Genomic DNA, 21123 nt, shown 5'->3' on the forward strand with positions numbered 1-21123 from the left:
AGATGTGGGCTGTACTTAAGTGTAAAAGCTGCAGTCAGACAAGGTCTTTGTTATTCGTTGATCCATTTTGACTCATATTTACTTGCGGGAAAATCCGTTTATACCGTTTAGTCGTAGTTAGTGCTTGCCGATGAAAAAATTTGCTATCGACAATTTTGCATTGTGAAAACTTTCCTCCCGCGATAGATTACCCTGCTCTCCGATCAGACCAGAAAGAATCAACATAACCCTTTTTCTGTCGTGTGTCTAAATTCCTGTCCTGTGCTGCTAGTGACCGGTGTCAAGTTGGGGTTCATAGTCCGGAGTACCAGACCTCAGCTCACCAGCTTGGTCGTAGGAAACCTTTGGAAGTATCGGCCTAACTAAACATTTTAATGTTTTTCTCGATAACCAAGCGTGGATGGAGTCGAAAGAACAGTGCTCTTAGGACTCAGAATGAAAACCAAACATAAAACAGACAGACAAAAAGATGTCTGTTTGAAACGGAAACAAACGTTCAAAATTCCCGAAAAGAAAGGACAGAATAGATTTCGCCTCATCGTAAGCTTGCCCCCCCCCTGCTGCCCTTACAGGTTCACCCCCTGATATAAAACAAGCTCGCGAAAAGAAAGAACACAGAATAGATTTCGCCCCATTGTAAGCTCGCCCCCCTGCCACTCTTACGAGTTCACCCCCTGATATAAAACAAGTTCGCGAGAAGAAAGAACACAGAATAGATTTCGCCCCATTGTAAGCTCGCCCCCCCCCCCCCGCCGCTCTTACGAGTTCACCCGCTAAGATAAAACAAGCTCGCCCCACGCCTTTATCTTTCAACTCTCTTCCTTACGCCAGAGCACCATCTCTTTCTGTCGAATCATATTCCGCTTACGCTAGGCCCAACAACATACAAGTGCGACCCTAAAACCCTTATACAGTCAGCTACAAAATTCACGACATTCGCATCGCATCGAGCCATCTCACTTAAAAATTTATTTCTGTAAATATCAATAATGTTACACCGAAGAAAAGCATTTCTCTCAGATTTGTCATATATTATTGCGTTCAAATTATTACAAATCCATTGCAGACATGATGCACTCATCATGTATCAGTTAGAGAGAAAAAAAGCTCTTCAAATATATAGTCAATATCATAATAAAGTGCAGGGACGCTGTAAATAAGCTTTTACAGAGCGAAGACAAATATTTTACATCTTATTTTTGTACATTTGGTTCATAAATAAAATTCAATTTGACAAAAAAGATCTCTCTTTGGAAAGTTTGAGGAGAGTTAATTGAGGTATTTGCGACAATGTTTTGAGTGACACAAACAAGGTAACTTCTCGTCTTCGATAGGAAACTTGTAGTCGTAAGTGAGCTCTTCTCCTCTTGATATACTATAAGGAATAAATAAAATCAAATCATTAAATTTAGTCGAGCACGGATAAGAGAACTCAAAGTAGATATGTTCATATATTTTGCTGTGAAAAAGCTAACTATTACAATTCAATTTGTTTAAAGTTTGTCTTGGAGTCCCCTAACAATTTGAAAATGGCTAATATCGCTGAACGGACACAAAATTACAACAACGGGCCAGAACATTTTACAAGCTTACCCTTCTCCCTTCAGAGTCGGATAAGTAATCTTTAAAATGCTCTGACCCGTGCTAAATAAAACATTGGAGAAATTTTCAAGTGCGTGATGAAAACAATTCAGAAACCATTCAGGATTGCATTGGATTTGCTTTACTTTGCTCTGTGATTGGTCCACAAAATTCGCGCCACCATCGTTACCAATCAGATGTAAAATCAACCGCTACTTGGTCGCTGGCGTTTTCCCGCGTTTCCAGCAGTTTGCTTGTTTTTACTTCGAGTTCTCATTCGCTTCCCCTCAGGGCTCGACACTAAAGGTAGCCATCCAGCCATAGACTAGTAGAAATTCAGTTTTGGCCAGTGGTTTTCGATTTCCACTAGCCAGTTTGGCTGGTAAACAAACTGACATTGTCGTAACATCTAAGATATCACAAGCCACTCGGCTAGTAAGTTGAAAAGTTAGCGTCGAGCCCCATCCCTGATATCATACTTCGCTCTGATTGGCCGTTACGATTACTTCAGTTTGGATTTTACAACACTGGGTCGAGATGCGCTTATAAATCAAAATACAATGACAAGTTACTGTTTCAAAACGGTTTAGCCTTAGTACACAGAAATATTTCCAATTTTTGCTATCCTCCGCCTGATAGAAGAAAACCGATGACAAACCAAACGCCTGTACACTAACAATACTAATAAAATAACCCTTGGAAAAAAAATTCAAGTTAATCTAAAATTTTTTTATAAATAGATACCTTTTGGAAGCAAAGATAATAATTTTCTTTTGACCATCCACAGTAATGACTCGAGAAAAACAGTTTGACTGGAATGTAAAGGAAACACATTACTTAATAAACATAATAGATAGTATGTTCGTAATAGTATTTTCTCTTTTATCATCGTCTAGAGAAAGAGCGAGATAGACACGGGGGGATTTACAAGCAACTTGGCTTGGAAAACCAAAATAGCACTGGAGAACTAGATCACTGCTAACCCCTCACGACACTAAGTCGAGGATATGATTATACTGACGTATAGTTGAAGAGGCATTTCTACATTGTTCCTGTGTAATCAAAAAGATACGTTCTAAATGGGTATATTTGCTGTATAGAGTACCGCAAACTTTCAGCTATAACCCTCACGCACAGCTCATAGCGCCCCCCCCCTCCCGCTCCCGGGAGACAAAACTGTGCAAAGCGGGTGCTTATAGCCAATTTTTCACTAGTTTTTCAACTTAAGGACACTTCTGACTTACCACCTAAAACAACCCTTCCATTGAAAAATAAAAAATGATATTTACCTCGCAAGAATGATTAATGAAACGAGCTGCGTTTCCGCACATTGTGGCGTCAACGACATATGTGCCGTCGACACGGAACATGTAGCACCCGATACCCTGGAAAAAAAAAACAAAAAAACAAAAAAACACATGTGGATCAAGTTATAGGTCCTTGAAGATGAATCAGTCTCAAATCAAAATCATTCAGTCATTATCACCACTGTTCCTACACCTCACCCTTTAAACACAGAACGTTACTTATGTTTGGTCAATGTGAGTATCTACCTTGCTTTCGTAGTACTTCTCTCGCTTGTCAGTTAGAACAGAACGAACCAGCATTCCAGAATACTCGATCACCATCTCACCAGCGGCGATATTACGAGTGCAGAATAAGCCACGACCATGAATTGGGGACCTAAGGTTCACAGAAATGGTCACATGGTCAATTTATGGTCAATTGAGGACCTAAGGTTCACAGAAATGGTCACATGGTCAATTTATGGTCAATTGGGGACCTAAGGTTCACAGAAATGGTCACATGGTCAATTTATGGTCAATTGAGGACCTAAGGTTCACAGAAATGGTCACATGGTCAATTTATGGTCAAAATTGATCATGAAGGACAGAAACGAGACCTCCTTGAGAAGGTTTAAAGCAAAAATAAGGAAAAAAGATCTGAGCGAATTGGTTAGTAAAAACGCATGCAAAAGGTGCCACTTGTGTAACTCATAATTCATAAACAGAAAATATTATACCTAGTAGAGTTGATATATTATAAAATTGTATACATAGTTTTTGTTGCATATGTGTATTTTTAAGTATATTGACTATTGTATATATTTGAAGAAGTTTTGAATAGTTAAATCTTATTATCTTATAGTATTATTAATATATATTTATCATTAATAAGTAATTTAAGTAGTGTCCCCGATTAGTGGGCCTGAGGGCAAGCTAGAAGATTAGACACTTAAATAAAGTTGTTGATTGATTGATTGAGAAAAAAAAATAAGAGCGAGACGACAAATAAAGTCACTGTGGTCGGGTGGTCGGGCAGCTCAGCCAGCGGTAGCTACCATTCGATCTGTGAGTCTATACCTTAGTGATGGACAGTACAACAAACTTTATAAGATGACACAGGTACCTGTATACAGCTACAGCGTCTTTGTTAAAGGAACACTGTTTAAGGTGGCGGTATCTCATGGCCATTGGTAGATCCAAGCACGTTGGACGCCTGTAAAGTAAGGGTTGAAATAAACTGTAAGTAAGTTAATAATAAAATTAAAAAATTACTTAATGTTTAAGTCCTAGTACCAGTGTCACCAACACTGTGCAAGGAGGTTCTACCTGCTTTCTTGAGAATGCCACCCTGTTAAGAGAACTACGGAACAGTACTTCCATCTGTTTGAGCTGGTATATACACGTCCAAATTCGGTTCTTCTAATTTTCGTTAAAAATCTAGTATGTGACGATTCAGTTTAAATTCGTAAATAAGAGGTTTCGTTTAGCACTGACTAACTTTCACACTTTTGTTTTGTTATGCCAATCTACACATTTTCACGACAGCGTTTTCACGTAGTGTTTTCTTGGTAGCGTTTTGACGGTAGCGCTTTCACAGCAGCGTTTTCACGTACCTCACGGAAAGAGGTCCATCGCGCGCCTGTTCAGCGCTCTCCTGTTCCTCAGCGCTTTCTTCCAGTTGTGGAGGGACGCGGTGAGTTGACGCCAGGAACGCGAACATATCGTACTTTTTGTTTCTGGTAAAAAAAAGAGAAAGAAGAACTTAAAAGGTATTTCAATCTTTCACTCTCAAGATCGCATTAGTAATTCTCCTTACTGTCTACCATAAAATTTTCATGATATTAGTTTCGAGAATTTGTTACAAGATCAACTAATAATCCACTATTTGATGTTTTTCTTTATTCTCATCACTTGTCTGCTTAATATTGAATTGATATTGTAAGGAACAAATCTGCGTTGGTCACCCATGGCACGAGTCGCAATGAAGGGTCCTTCATTCCGCCATTGCATACGCATCCAATTTGATAGTATGAATTACCCACTAATCTCACACAAAAAAAGTTTTTCGTTTCCTAACCTGTGGAACACTTCAGCTCTTGCACAGCCGTGAGGATTCTCTTTTAAAGCCTGTGGAAGAGTTGAGTTGAAAGAGCTAATTAGCACTCAATTCTTCGCCTAGTTTAGCCTTTAAACCCTAACATCAGTATGCATATTCTCCATACTGTTCTCTAAACATTTCCTAAGGTGCCGACAAGGAGAATTCGTGTAACAATCAAGAGTTTCCATTAGTTGGTGATCATTTCCTTTATTCTCCTGACCTTACTGTGTGATTCAGGGGTGGTAATGTTAGGAGAAATTAGATGCTGGTCACTTTTAGAGGTTTAAGGGTTAAACAAGTGCGGCCGTTTTAACGGACTTTGAAAAACAGATCATCAAAGTACCGCAATTTACAATGAAGTACTCAAAGACATCCATTTACACCACTCTGAACAGTTTGACTGCACCACGACTTGAGCCTAAGATACCTTAAAAAAAAAGTTCACCCTTGAAAATCGAAGTAGTAATTGACTTCCCATTTTTTTCTTTTATTAAAGCCCTCTGCACAACAGCTCAGAAATAACTGAACACAGTGTTTTCACTCGGACAGAGCAACGTTTTTCTTCCACACTTGTTCACAAAGAAAACCTTTTGAGTCCACACTGCGCCCAATAAGTTTGAAACGCACCAATCCCCAGCGATGGAACCGCTGAGCCACTGGATTGCATTGCATTGCATTGCCCAGCCATATAAATCAAGTAGCCTTTTCAAATTTTCCCGCTCAAGTGTGGACGCAGAGAAATGCATCTCTGCAGATTTTACCTGTGTTTCCTCCAAGCTGCTATTGTCAAATGGCGGGTTGTATTTGAAGGAGTACTGCTTCAGTTGATGGGCTCCAGGCATCTGCTCCAACATGGACACAACAGATTCCTGTGGGGAATAAACGATTAAAAATTAAAGCTTGTCTATCATTTTCCCCCAACATTTACACGACAATGCATGTCCTGGAAATATACAGGATGCTTGTTACGCGAGAGCAATTGGCACGTGAGCATGGAAATTCTACGCTCCAATTGGTTATTCAAACCAGCCAAACGGAGTTACATTTTGCAATGACCTCATATACCTACAAAAATGAAGAATAGCCTAAAGCCGTAAAAAAGCGAAAAGAAAAGAACAAATGAACTCTAACATAACTGCCTCAGGTATGGGTTTCTAACTCACCTGACGAACACCAAACATTGCTTTGCCATTCACACCTGAAAGACGAAATCAAATACATCAGTTGCTACATTCACTGCACGAGACTTTGGGTCGCACAAAGGAAAATGAAAGTCAAGCAGCAAAAATTAGAATAAATATGAAATGGCGGTTGACAGAACCTGCAAATGGAACCAGCTTCATGTGACGATCTATCCTGGCTTCCTGAACCTTTTCAAAGACTTGCTTCCAAGCAGCTACCAAAATGAAAACAAAACAATAGAAAGCATTTCCTTTCAATGTCGTAAAACAAGAAACAAAGGAATCGTAACAGCCCATCAGAAAAAAGAATGAATATCAGAAGGAACGTTCTTTCCTTTAAAGGCCGGTTGACGGACACTAGTGTCTGATTTTGGACACTAGTGTCCATCACCCAGCCGTGATTTTGTCAGACACTAGTGTCCAATATATGAGACTAGTTTCCATTATAAGAAGCTAGTGTCTAAAATCTGACAGTTGTGTTTAAAATAAAAAACTCGGACACTAGAGCCCTAGATTGGATACTAGTGTCCTAAACTGGCACCAGTGTATACAATTGGACACTAGTGTCTAAATTCGGTCTAACTCACAGTGCTCCTCTTTTTAGTCGTTCGGGAATTCTACCGATAAAAATGCTTTACTTCAAATTGGTTGCCTCTCTGTTACATGACATCAAAAATCGCTGTGCTCCTCTCAATATTTCTGAACTTTTTACTCACTCTGAACAGGTTCATTCCTACTCTACTCGTTTCTCAGTAGCTGGAAGCTTTTATATAAAACAGGCGAGAACAAATCATCAGTTGTTTTCCTTTTCTAGAGTTGGTGCGAAAATATGGAATGGCATCCCCCCTGAAATTCGTAAGCTAAAGAAAGCACCTTTTAAACGTGAGCTAACTCACTTGCTTTTGAAAATTCTTGAAATTGAGGAGATGAATGTTGACTTGCGCTACCTTGACCTTTCTAGCTTATATTTGTATTTCAACTGATTAGCTTTCTCTTTGACCTGTTAAAAACTCCCTTGTGTGACTGGCTCAGTTAAAACCTTTAACATGATTTTACTACTATTATTTATTATTTATTTTTATTTGCTCATTTATTTATTTATTTCATTGTTGCGTGTGTGTGTGCGTGCGTGTGTGTGTGTGTGTGTGAGCCTATACAGTGTCTGTTTAGGTAGCCCGCCTAGAATAGCTTTGCTAACTGCGGGCTACAAAAGCCTTTATTTCTTTCATTTTAAAAAAAAAATAAAGTCAATGTTGTTGTTGTTGTTCGGATACTAATGTTCAAAATCAGACAATAGTTCCAAAATCGGACACGCGTGTTCAAAATCGGACATTAGTGTCCAAAATCGGACTTGAGTATCTAAAATAGAACAGTAGCGTCCAAAATCAGACATTGGCGTCCAAAATCAGACACTAGTGTCCAAACTTGAACAATAGTGTCCAAAATCGGACAATAGTGTCCAAGCAGTATCAAGTACACCAGAACCAAGCAGACAAAAAAATATCAACAACTTAAGATACCTTCACATGTATTGGCCTCCACCCTAACTCCTTCATCACTTGTGATTTCAAAAGACACATGTGGCTTCTCGGATTGCGCAGCACTTTCCCTTTCTCGAAGCTTCACTAACCAAGACTTGGGAGATATTTCTTTAATGGGCGAATTTAACAGCTCTTCATCTCCTGCTTTTGCTACTACTTCGTGATCGCAGTTTAACTGCCTGACAGTTTGAGGAATCGACTCCTCAAAATTCATCGTCCTTTTCACGGCCGGCGGTGTTTTCCTACTTCTCTGAGGTACGGCTTTCTGCGCAGGAGCGCTTGCCGCGACAGGTGAAGGCGATTTTTCCACACGAACAGGATTAAGAATTGACGGTAAATGGCTAGTTTGTCGATTTATATGTTCGATGAGTTTCCTCGGAGAATTCGTAGGCGAGGCAGGCAAAGGTTTTTGAGGAGCTGGTAGAATTCTTCTCAACTTCGACAAGTGTGTAGTATCATTCAACAGAACTCCTGGAAAAATAGAGTGATTTACAATACCGGGGCCTGGATGGGGCGCTATCCTTTTCAGTTTCTTTCCATAAGAACTATTTAAGTAGTCGGTTGCTCTGTTACTCTGTCGAGGTTGTGCAGAGTTTTTGAAATCTCCGTGAGCTGTAGACATGATTTTTGGCACTTTGTCTTTTTTGTTGACTTCTTCGTGAGATATAACTTTGTGTAAGTGTTCCTGATCTATCGAGTCCTTGATGGCTTCTTGTTGTATTCTTTGCGTTGATTCGATTTTTTTCTCTTTCATTGTGCAGTAATAACGGCATCTTTTAGTTGGATCGTTAACGCTCCAGTACAACCGACTAATTCTGATGAAGGATGAAAAGTATAGTCAACACACACACAAAGAAACAAAAACGGACCCAAGACACGGTTGCCACAGTCACGGGTTTTTGAAAATTCCCTAACAAACTGCACTAACTGTTTCACAAACGAGTCCTAATAATGGCCTCCAAATTCTCCTCACGGCCATCCTCTTCGACCATAAAGTTATGCCTTTAGCAAGTGTCACCATCTTTTATCATAGAGAGGGCCACGACAAGATGAACGACTAATCACATTTTATTCAGTTGACATTTCAATTTTCCCTGACTTCTTTTTAAGATGGAAATTTTCCCTGATTCAAAGTTAATTTCCCTCAATTTTCCCTTACCTTGAAGAAATCTATTTTTCCCTGATTTTTTCCTGATCTGTAGCAACCATGCAAGATGGAGAGATCCGGAATTGAGGTCACCTGGGTCATTGTGTTTTTTTCTGAGACAAAACACTTCTTTTTCACAGTGCTTCTCTTCAACGTAGAGTATATATATCTTATTAACCAAGCGCGAGGGCTGTACTGGGAGAATATCGGCCCGAGGTCTTGACAGTACGGACCGAGCGGAGTAAGGTCCGTACAAAAAAGACCGAGGGCCGATATTCTTCCAGTACGGTCCCGAGCAAGCTTGGTTAATAAGAGATTTATTATACGACTGAAGTTCAAAGGGACACAAGTGCGGTATCATTCGGGATCATTTGGGACAGTGCCCGGCCCAATACTTAGAGAATATTGGACCGGCCATAGAGCATTTTGATTGGTTGATTTTAGTTATTGGCCCTCTGACTGCCCGAGTCGTGTAATAAATTTGGATAACGGCGAACCATCAGAAAAAGCTAATGGAATGTTTGCGAAAAACGAGCAACCAATAAATCAAACCATTGGAGTCACTTCGAGCTCCGGTAAAATTGTGATATTTGACTTCATTGGTTCACTCTATTTCACGGACAGACCAATAAAAGCTACTTGAGTTGGCTGTATAGCGCAAAGGAGGGCAGAATACAATCATAAGAATAGAATATTGTACGCCGTACCTGAAATTAATTGGATACAACGTTTGTTCGGTGTCGGAATGTTCATTCAGCTTACCCATGTTTTCCAGAGTAAGAGAACCTGTAAGAAATTCAGAACTATTTACAATCTGAAATTAAAACAATTCGTGTTTCAAATTCGGTTTTCAATTGAATCTTTACGATCTTGTAGTAAATTCACATTTTTGTCTCAATTTATTAATTCCTGTTACCTTGTACAAGGTTGATGCTGTGCGGTTCAAATCCTCTTGACGATTTCTTTGTGGCTCGGATTTTGCCCATGTCCACACAAACTCGTCGTTCCACACAGAAGTCGTCATTTACCATCACTAACTAACAACAAAAATCATACCCACATTTAATAAAATAAGGTTTATCTACTCAGTTTGCTCTCTAAAAAATTTCAATTGAAATTCGTAAGTATTCCGCGATAACAGATTGTGTTTACGTTGCTTCACTATGCTCTTATTGATCGAGAAACACTCTTAGCTCTAATTAGCCGCCACGATTATCATAACTTCGCCTCTACGAAGCTCAATCGAAAACCATTCTTGACCGACAATGATTGAGAGACAAATCACTACTTCATTGTGATAAAACCCAGAAAGTACAAAAGCCGATGTAAACAAAATCAACTAATCAGAGCTCAATTTTTAACAAATGCAAGTCACCCCATCAAGTACGGGAAACGCCCGTAACGTAGTCATGACCGATTTGGGATTGATTACAGTTTGAGTACATCTCACAAATTTTGTTACACCAATCGCAACTTACGGAAAACGCACGCGAACGACGATAAGCGCGAGAAAAAAGCGTGTGACTAAGTCTTTACTGTTTTTGTTTGGTTGTACTAGACTGGTTCAGCGCACACCGCTCTGACGAACACAGCGGTTGAACGTATGTGCACATGCAAACTTGCAGAAACTTAATGGCGTGCTTTTAGGGCCGTCAAAACCAAGTTGTCTTAGAGACAACCACACAAACCTTGTAGGTTACAGTGTTTGAAAACTGTAGAAATTTTTTTAATATAAAGCTCAAAACAAAATGGTAATTCAGCAGAAAACGTGCGATTTAATAAGCTTTGTGTACGAACAGTCTCGAGCCTTTCTTTCCCCTACTTTTGTTTTCCCTGTACAGATTTACAAGTACGCTTCAATTTTTCTTGTTCGCACATATTGCGTGACAGTGGTTGTTTCTTAAGTATTCCTGGGAAATTTTGGGCGGGAAATTGGCCTGTAGCCGGCCAAAATTGATCCCCTTGCACATGCCCCACCGGTTTGACCGCTGTGTTACTGCTGAGTGAAAAGTGCTTAACGAGTCAATAAAACGACTTACCTCCTTTTTGGTCCGGAAGGAATGTTGCGCACAGTACACCTTCTTGTCGTCTTGGAACTCTGCTTTAGCATTTCTTGCGCACATAAAATGATAATTCATTGGACAGCGAGGTTCACAACAGCCTACTGTGGCTCCTACCTCACCGCAATGTTCACATTTCTACAATGGCAAGAGAAATTGATTTTGAGGATTAGAATGCAGCGAAAATATAGCCCTTTTCGCCTTCTGGTCAGTATGCATATTCTCCATACTGTTCTCTACACATTAGTTAAGGAACTGACAAACAGAAGTTGTTTAACAATCAAGAATCAAAAGGTTATTTTGCTGGTGAGTGATCATTTTCTTTATTCTCGTCGCCTTAAGATTTGATCCAGGGTGACATTGTAAGGAAAATTAGATGCTAGTCACTCTTAAGAGTTAATGGATGAAACCACGACAAAGCGCGACTTTTCTCTTCAGGCTTTACTTTTTTGCGACTAAAATCACACTGTGAACACGAAGTCGTCACTACGATGAGTTTGTAGCTACTGCGAAGATCATGCGTGTAAATTGCGCGCAATATGACGGATTTATACATACATTCATACATACATACATACATACTTTATTGACTTTCCCCAAGGAAGCTTTTCGAAGACAATGTTATAAAAATAATCCTATTACAATTAAAAAATCCTATCTACAATTAAAGATGTTTTAAAATCTGAATGTTCTAAAAGAAAAATAAAAGTATACATATATATATATATATATATATATATATATATATATATATATAAAATTACAACTCTTTGAGTAATTTGGTCCTTCAACGATTTTTAAAAATACGCATGATAGGCGCATCCAATGCTGCTATTCCCGCGGCCGGTACCGTATAAACAAGATAATAAAAACAAAAACAGTAAATACCATTTGTTTTCCACGTGATATCGCCACTTGAACATTTTGTAAGCGACCCTCATCATCTTCAAATACTTCCGCTGACCACAGACCACAATTGACGTGCACCCACTCATCCAGACCACATGTGAGTAGCCGGCCTGCCTCAGTAGGTTCAGCATCTCGCAACAAACCACACAGAAGACACTTTCTGGTATCCTCCTGAAAAATTATCGTGCGCAAGTTGAATTTTACCTTTTCTCCAACAAAAATTCAATGCAATTATTCCGGGGTTAGGGTCTACGAAGGTGACTCGCACGTCGCATGACTGTCAGAAGCTAACACGGTTTCTATAAAATGAGGCGTTAAGCGATCCCTTACCATATGGATGGGTCCATAATAGGTCCTACACCCACTCCCCCCCCCCCTTTCTTACTGCATTCGTCAGGTTTCCCTGACAAAGCGCTCGCATCCATTTATACCCCAAGGGAAGGGAGGGGGGGGGGGGAAGGCCCGCGCAATCACTGAACACAACCCAGCTTGGGGCTCGAACCCGGAATTTTCAATCCGAAGTCCAGCACACTTACAACTCGGACACCGCGCCTAAATTCTAACACTATTCAAAACCACACAATGAATTACACTCTACCACGTTAGATTCTTGCTGTGGTTGTTGTTCTTGTTTCTGTTGCTGGAGTTGTTTTAGTTGTTGCTGTTCCTCAGTACTATAATCAGTTTCCATTGGCTCCTTGTTGGCGACTTTTTCTTCCTGCAGAACGCGTTCCACATCTGTTTCCATCTCCTGAACTTCACCTATAAATGAACACCAGACACGTTTACAAGTGCCACGCCTTTTTGTACTACAACTCTATCTTCAACTCTTTCACACTTAAGATCCGAATGTGGTAATTCTCTCTTTTGGCTGCTACAAATTACTTGTATATTAGTTCACAAATTGGTTTTTCCAGGAGCCCATAAATGATGGGTTCCTGATGTTTCTGTATATTACAATAAAAACTTGTAAATTAAAAAAGCAGCCAATTCTCATCAATTGTGTGAAATTTTGGGAGAAGTTGAATTCTCGTTGCTTTTGGGGGTTTACGGGCTAAATAGAAAAAAAATCGCCACTTAGTTTTCCACCAGCATTTCCCCGTCTAGTTCGGTTACAACCGATGATATGTATGTTGACAATTCAAATGTACTTCAGCACCTTAGAACAATCTGAGTTTTCAAACATGTAACCTGTTTCCAGTCTCTTTAGAGGGCCAATAGTTTGTCAAAACTTACCATTTTCGTTCTCTAGTGAGTTCATCTGAAGAGCCTTTGAAGAAGAAGGCTGAGATTTTCCATCTCGTGTAGAATCAAATTTTTCTTGACTGCTTTTAACGGAAACGTATGAGTGATCCCAGACTTCGTAAGGAATAGTAGGTCCAACTATTCCACTACAATAAAGGTGGATAGCAGTCAAGTAAGACTATCAATAAAAATACTGAGCACCTTTCGATTAAGTGTCTAAAACCCAAGGTGGATAAAGGTGGATAGCAGTCAAGTAAGTCTATCAATAAAAATACTGAGCACCTTTCGATTAAGTGTCTAAAACCCAAGCCCAAAGTAACTTACATCAGTTAATCAAAAGGAAAGAAAACAAAATATCAGAAAAAATAAATGACGAATCGAGTGGTTTCAGCTTTGTATTTCAAAATTTGATTCAGCAACGCAGTCAACGCTGGGGTGGTAAACTTGTAATAATCTAGCATTCTGTTCAGGTGAGGGGGGGGGGGGGGATGCAGTGGAATCCCTTCATGCTGCTGATGGGATGGGCCGTTTGCCGCATAAACATACCAATTTTTTTAGCCATTAGAATTAACCATTCGAATCTCTCAAGAAACACAATTATTTCAACTAAGTTGAAATTGAAATTGTAAATTGGCCACCGTCAGAGCGAATCAACGAAGGGCTAACGCCCAACTAGGAAACGTCAGTTTTTTAAGTCGTTACGGTGGCCAATTTACAATTTCAACTTAGCTGATATAACCAAATTACCTTGTTATCCCCACCGACGCAGCACCACAATTTCTTTAGAAACGTTTACCCTTTACTCACAATTACTTAATCCGGTTTTCAAATATGGGCCACTTTAAAACTTACTTTTTAAGGATTGGTTGTACGTTCTCCTTGTGTTCCTCGGAATTCACTTTACTTTTAAGCTTGTGCCATGGAAACATTGCCGCTAGTTCCTACAAAAGGAAAAGAAAATGGTGTTTTGATTCTCAGTAGATTCTGTATGGTTTGTAATAACAGCAGTTACGCGCACCAAAGTCCCACCCCTCAAACCCGTTTATGTATCAAAATTTATAGCGCCAACCAAAAATCCAGTACAAGTCCCTCAGTGAGGATGAGAGTGGTATTAGCGCAATTATTAAAAAACTGGATTATTGGATAATGCAATTCAAGACTTTTTATTGGCTTAGCCATTATGGTATATGAGCCAATATACCATAATCTAATATCCGTACATTGTAACATCCGGTTTCTTCTTACAAAATAAAGTCGAGAAGATTTGTCTAATATCTTGGGGGCGTTTTCTTTTTTTAATAAAACAATTATTCCACTCGCGTTTGTTGGATATGAGATGATTATAGCCAACTCAGCGCTACTCGCCTCGTTGGCTATCTATCATCTCATATCCAACGCGCGCTCGTGGAATAATTGTCAATTAAAACATTTACATATCAACAGCTGTTAGGTACACTAAGTTTGTTTAAAAGTATAAAATGATTATCTGTAGATCATTTGCTGAAGTCCGTGATCAACTACATAATCTTTGCATCAATATACAGCACCAGTTTTCTGTTAAAAGCGCCTGAGTGATAAAAGGCACCACAACTCATACAGAACGACAAAAAGCAGAAAAGAAATATTGGAGTTGCTAATCAGTTTGTATATCACAAAAGATTAATACCACCTTAATATACTTTGAGAATGAATGCTGCTATTCCTAACAGTCGTAATTTCCCCCACCCCCACCCCCTCATCATGAATGAGTGGAAAATACAGCCATTTTTCCCGGGGGGGGGTAGTCTTAAATAACCGCACTGTCCAACCCAACCCACTCTTCAATACATGTAAACGCAAGAGAAATGATAAACAAACCTTGCAAAAAGTATAGTATAGTGAAGACCAATGTTTAGTCAAAACAGAGTCTGTTTCTACAGGTCTATATATCCTTTCCAAAACTTTAGTTATGTCATCACAAAACATTTCCTGTCAAAGAGGATCACAGTAAGGAAGTCATAAACTTTTCATTGACGTTGTCTCCCTTTTTATTGACCCTGTATACCCTAACATCAGTCTGCATATTCTCCATAATGTTCTCTATACATTTCCTAAGGTGCTGACAAGGAGAATTTGTTTGTAAAATAGACAAGAGCTGCTTTAGCAGGTGATCATTTCCTTTATTCTCATTACTTTCACGTTTGATTCAGGGCTGATATTGTAAGGAGAAATTAGATACTAATCACTTTTAGGGTCAAAAGGAATGAAACTCCTGCATAAAATAGTATTGAGGATTATCATTCTTATACATCAAGTGTGTTTCTCAACTGCAGATGAATGTCAATTCAAGGATTTGATACATTTAGTGGAGACTTCCTCATATAACCTTATTTGCAGCAAAAATGATGCCAAACATTGCAATATAGCCCTCGGTTGACCTTTGAGGCGTTTAATACCATGGTTTTTCCTTCTGGTTGATAACAGGTGAAACTTCAAACATGATACAACTGTTGTTTTTAAATAATCAGAATTTTTCACCAGCCACTCACCACACTAGTGTACTTCCTATCTTTCACTTTTGCTGAAATAACTTCAAAGTCCTTTGGGTGTCCATTATCTGCTTCAAGCTATTTACATTTAGGGAAAAACAACAATATCAGGTTCACAGAAGGATAACTTCCATGTCTGAGAACTAAACACAGAACACTGTTAATTTTCTTTCTTTCACTTAGCCACATGTCATAGGATACTTTCAGCACAGTTGAACACAGCAGGACAATTGAGATGCTTTGATTGGCCAGATTAGCAAGTTCTATTCAGCTAAGAGCAGTAATCCCGCTAAACCTTTTTGGCAAGAGATACATGCATTTGCTAAAAACTTTCCTTGTTGCTCTCATCATACCTGTTCAAAATGAGACTTGAGCGGTTCATAGGCCTTGCAAGATTTGATTTCCTCCACTATCTACAAAAACCAAAACAAAATGTTGTCATCCACAAAGTATTTTAAGTTTTGGTTTTGATATTTTAACTTTTAAGACTTGATTAACAAGTTAAGAGGGGCATAGGGGAAAGTGTCTCATCAAATGGATGACAAAATGACCCCTCCAGGGCTGGAATCTGCACCTTCATATGCAGATTCCACAAATTTTAATGTTGGGTCACCATGATAACCTCCTAAAGACATAACATAGTAGCATAAAAACTTTTATAACATAACCAAAGTAAAGCGCGCGCTCTGATTGGTCAACTTAGCGTCCCCCATTTGCCCATGGGTGTACGCTGCTGATGTGAGCAAATGCAAAGACTATTTTTCTGCGCGCGCTTGTTTTTTTCTGGTCATGTAAGATTTGTTAAATAAAAGGGAACTCTTTAGCTACAATGTGTTAATGTTATGTTATAAAACAAATGGTAAACACTACAGCGTACACAATTGTGTTATGGATGCACTTGGGAGGTTTGCTAAGCACTCAAGAAGCTAGAATCGCTTTCGGCTATCGCCTCGAGCGACTCTTACGCTTCTTTCGTGCTTAGCAACCTCCCGTGTGCATCCATAACTCTATAGTGTACGCTGTGGTGTTTACCATTTGTTAAATGTACTGATCATAATTACCCTCTCATATCCTGCCTCCATTTCCTCCATCAGTTCTTTGTACCATGGAGAGGAGACCTGATCTTCACAACAGCGCCTACAAACAAACTGCACATCCTCTGGTAGGTCTGTCAGACACTCGTACTGATCAACTGTGATTCCTTGACACTCTGCATGCACCCAGTGATCACATTTAACACAGTGAACCATTTTAGATTCAAAGTCGTCATCAGAGTAGCATTTATCACAGAGAGGACAAAAGTTGTTCTGTTGCCTTTGCTTGCCACATTCTTGACAATGCGTGAATTCAAGCATCCACACAGCTTCAGGATTCTACAAGAAAAAAGTTTTAAGTTCCCAATAATTAGCCATTTCAGATGACTACAATGCTCTATTGTACACTGACTAAATATGACTGGATTACTATATTTGTATGCAAAGTTACAATTTAATGTAGAGAGCTGGATTTCAATTTTAAAAGAAATTAGAAACTTACATCTCCAGCAGTTCTTCTCCCACAATTTTTGCACTGTACACATCGACCACACACCTTAAAAATAAAAATGGAGCAAAACTGATGAATGATACACTACTTTGTGATCATGCAAGTGAGGGTAATCCTGAAATGGCCTATTGTCAAAGACGCACATTTTGTCAACTTAAACTAGAAGTCATCATCAAAATCAAGAAGAAACAATAAAGTTCTTCTTTTTTATATTGTGTGGTACACTTCAGAAATAGATTCCATGATGCCTTTTGTCAGTTCAATAATAGGTCACAATTGATGTAAAAATGTGGTAAGAACAAAGAAGTGACACATGAAGTGGCACAGAGAGCATCACTGATATTCTAAACACATTTTGACTTCTTCTATGATCTATTACAGTACAGGCCCACCACAACATGGAATCTATTTGTTTTATTCAATAAGAAGGCAAGAAAGTTTTACTAATGACATCATCAATGTATCTGTCCTCCAATAGATCGTTAGTAAGAACCAATGAAAATACTCGTAAAATTCACTTTATCATATACATTTATACCTTGGAATACTTCCAAGACTACAAAAAGTGATACTCATCAGGGATAAAATATGGATATGTGATTCTGACAGCAATACATAACCTCTACACATTTAATCACATAGCCTCATAGCCCATGTGAAATTAATTTTGACAGAAGTCACCATCAGAGTCCAAGGAAAGTTGACTCTTACAATAACTTGCCCTAGGGTTGTCAAAATGCTTGTCAGTACCACAGAGTACATTCCTTCTCTGGACTCCTTTCAGACTACACTATCAAATCCTGACAGGGCATTCCATCTCTGTCCAACAGGCCCTGTTGTTCAAAGGATACATGATGCTATCTGATGGATAAATCTTTATCCTGTGGATAGTGCAGTACATTTTGTTAACACCTCTGCTGGATAGTGATTTATCCATTAGATAAAGTTATACACCCTTTGAACAACTGGGCCCAGATGATCCGAGTTACATAAATTTTACCCACCCAAACATCATCATCTCCCTCTGGCTCTGTGGGATAAAATGGACCCAAACATTCAACATGATAGCCACGCTGACAACGGTCACACATCAGAAGCTGAAAAAAAAACATCAAAAAGTGATTTCGTTAGAAAAACAAAAAAAAAATCATAGAGTCTAAACAAAGGTTTAAACGTGACATATCATTTAAAAAATGTTGATGCTGATTTTTTAAGACCACTTATTAAACCCATCCAAGAACTTTGCTCCACAAACTAAAGCTATCATTCACTAATTAACCCTCCCTTCCCCCCAAAGTAATCAATGCTAATATTCTCCTTGCAAAAATCAACACTTCACTTTGGAGACAAAGTTAGCTCAATGGATAGAGCGCTGGACTGTTGTGCAGGAGGTCGAGGGTTCGAGCCCTGGCCGGACCAACACTCAAGGTCTTAAAATGACTGAGAAGAATATGCTTCCTTTCTGTAACATCAAGAAATGGTTAGATATTCTAGTCTTCTCGGATAGGGATGAATAAATGGAGATCCCGTCTCCTGCAGGGTTAGGGGTAGGAGACATTAATTTCCCACGCACGAGTGTACTGTGTGATGGATGTCCTCCCCTGGGGTGGGTTGGGTGGGTGCTTACAGGGCCGTTCTGAAAACCACTTCTGCGAGAATGCACCCTGTCTAAAGATTATTATCTATCTTATTATTATCTGTCTAAAAGCTGATCAATGGTGATATAATATCTTGATCAAATATCACTTAGTTCTTATTAACTGAGTGGGAGGTCTGTATGTGAGAATCTTGACCGAGGTCACCAGTACAGACCGAACGCAGTGAGGTCTCTACCAACACCTGGGCTCAAGATACTCTCATACAGACCGACCTAGCTCAGTTAATAAGATGTTTATTATATGGCTGTGTCTTATATATGCCAATTTTTTAAATTCTTTGTACCCTTTTTTTTCTAGACCAATCTAGATGCTGGTCTAGATGGGAAAACCTAGATCATTTTTAATATTGATTTCAGCCAATCAAATTAGTGAATTCGGTAGTTCCCAGTCCCTGTGAGACAGCCATATAATAAATTCATAGCATTAACCCTTTACCTCCTACAAGTGATTAACATGTAACTTCTCCCTACAATATCCATACATTATCCAACAAACAGGTAGTGAGAATACTCAAACTTATCAGGTGGAAGTTGTTGCCTTGATTGAACACCAAATTCCCAGAACCTATTTACAAAGAAATGTGTCGCAGCTAGAGGGGAGAATTAAAAATTAGATCTTGGGAGTTAAAAGCTTCACAAAGTCACCTTATCTTGATATCCACAAACACTACAACTGCTGCAGTTGTCACAGCACCATGTTGTCTCATCTAATGGTTCTTCATCAAGACAGAATCCATGGAAAGGCTCAGAACAAACTCTACAATAGAACATCTGGGAAAATAGACAACAAGAATATGTAAGTACAGGAACAATCCTTGTAGATGAGCCACAGTAAAAATAATTTGAAGACAAAGGAAGCCTGACATTAATGTCCATTGAAACTACCAATCTACTCTGTAAAAGTAAACATAACTCAACAAAATTGAATGTAAAAGGAAATTTAAAATCCAACCTTTTCACTGCCCTTGCTACCACAGAGAAAACACAGTTCTTTTACAACAGTTGGCACACCAGCTGTAAAACAAACTGCAAAGCCTTCCTTCCATATTTCTTCTTCTGTGCTGTTGTCCTACATGTATGTAAAATAATGTTCTCAATAACATTTAATTAAACAATGGATCTCAATTAATTTAAATGCAATATAAATAATTTATTAAGCAACAATACTATAATTATATCTATTCAAAAGCACTTAACAATGAGTACGTGTACTGCAAACTACTAAACTAACAGCTTTTCCTGAAAAAAAAAAAAATGACTGAAGTTGTTTTTTTTAAGAATGACGAGGCTGCTACAGGTTCTCAAGAACTTAGGATTCTGTGCTCTAATGCCCTACTAATAAGCTACCGAGAACTCTATTTAAACAATTATTCGCCAAAGACGAGGTGAATATCATCGAATTATTCGACAATATTCACGGAACCTGAGGCGAATAATTGTTTTAGTATAATTTCAGAGCTGAACAACAGAGAAATTTCTAAAATCATAACATTTTAGTAACATTTATTAAAATTTTAGTTTAACATTTTATATAAACTGCGTGGAGCGGTTTATATTGCATCATATAAGGAACTGCTCGACCAATCAGATTGCTGGAAACTCTTTGCTCAGCTCTGAAATTATACTAATTAAACAATAGAGTGTTTCTGTCAAGGAACTATCGGCTGATAGTTGCTCCGCAGAAAATTGATGTTCTTAAAACAAATATGCTAGTTTTAAGAACATCAAATTACCAAGGGGCAATTGTTTTTATTGTTCACCACTAAATTTTCTTCCGCGCCAACAGCTTGTCACAAATGTCAATAATTCACAACTGTACATTGGCTAAATAATACGTTATACCTGTCAGAATTGAAAAGTCACTGTTTTTCCTATCTGCCTAACTCCATGGCCATCAAACTATTCAAAACTTTTCATGGATGAGTACGATCAATCCAGGTATTTTCCGCGGATGGGCACTATCCATCCGGGTATTTTCCGTGGGCAGGCACTATGGGCTGATAGTGTCTCTCCACGGATGAACACTATTGCGTCACGTGATCGATTTAAACCAATAAGAACCGGAGAAAATTAAGTAGTGAACTATAAGATGAGTTAGGCATCACTAGGTTCACAATTGACATCTATCCTGCATACTGATAGAATCAGCATTGTTGAAAGCATCACTTGAGTAACTACCTGTACAATTAAAAGTTCTCATCAGAGAATATAATAGATGTACATGTATTGTTGTCTTTGATTACAATTCTTGAAGTAGCTGGTACAAAATGGTCCAACAGCCAGCTGGTTTCTGCAACCAACTGGCTTCTAATGACAACCCTACAACTTAAAATTATTGTGTACTT

The 21123-nt window shown here is 38.8% G+C and overlaps 1 protein-coding gene across 1 annotated transcript in view; it reads right to left on the bottom strand.

The window, feature by feature from the left end:
* Positions 1-946: 946 nt before the first annotated feature.
* LOC111338657 (histone-lysine N-methyltransferase 2B-like) overlaps positions 947-21123 on the bottom strand; it is a 26316-nt gene continuing 6139 nt past the window's right edge. Inside the window, exons 8-33 of the mRNA XM_088728092.1 lie at positions 19731-19847; positions 19424-19549; positions 18126-18218; positions 17113-17166; positions 16638-16949; positions 15930-15989; positions 15577-15654; positions 14906-15016; positions 13901-13989; positions 13040-13194; positions 12402-12565; positions 11783-11974; positions 10874-11032; positions 9751-9871; positions 9542-9620; positions 7667-8502; positions 6287-6361; positions 6129-6163; positions 5727-5834; positions 4945-4994; positions 4481-4603; positions 3991-4080; positions 3135-3264; positions 2871-2966; positions 2326-2393; positions 947-1375 (exon numbers count right to left, since the gene is read on the bottom strand). Of these exons, the coding sequence (XP_088584218.1) occupies positions 1270-1375; positions 2326-2393; positions 2871-2966; positions 3135-3264; positions 3991-4080; positions 4481-4603; positions 4945-4994; positions 5727-5834; positions 6129-6163; positions 6287-6361; positions 7667-8502; positions 9542-9620; positions 9751-9871; positions 10874-11032; positions 11783-11974; positions 12402-12565; positions 13040-13194; positions 13901-13989; positions 14906-15016; positions 15577-15654; positions 15930-15989; positions 16638-16949; positions 17113-17166; positions 18126-18218; positions 19424-19549; positions 19731-19847 (3627 nt within the window). The 3' untranslated portion in view covers positions 947-1269. The remainder of the gene's footprint in view (positions 1376-2325; positions 2394-2870; positions 2967-3134; positions 3265-3990; positions 4081-4480; positions 4604-4944; positions 4995-5726; positions 5835-6128; positions 6164-6286; positions 6362-7666; positions 8503-9541; positions 9621-9750; positions 9872-10873; positions 11033-11782; positions 11975-12401; positions 12566-13039; positions 13195-13900; positions 13990-14905; positions 15017-15576; positions 15655-15929; positions 15990-16637; positions 16950-17112; positions 17167-18125; positions 18219-19423; positions 19550-19730; positions 19848-21123) is intronic.

This window comes from Stylophora pistillata, chromosome 7 (assembly GCF_964205215.1).
Source record: "Stylophora pistillata chromosome 7, jaStyPist1.2, whole genome shotgun sequence".
NCBI lineage: Eukaryota > Metazoa > Cnidaria > Anthozoa > Scleractinia > Pocilloporidae > Stylophora > Stylophora pistillata.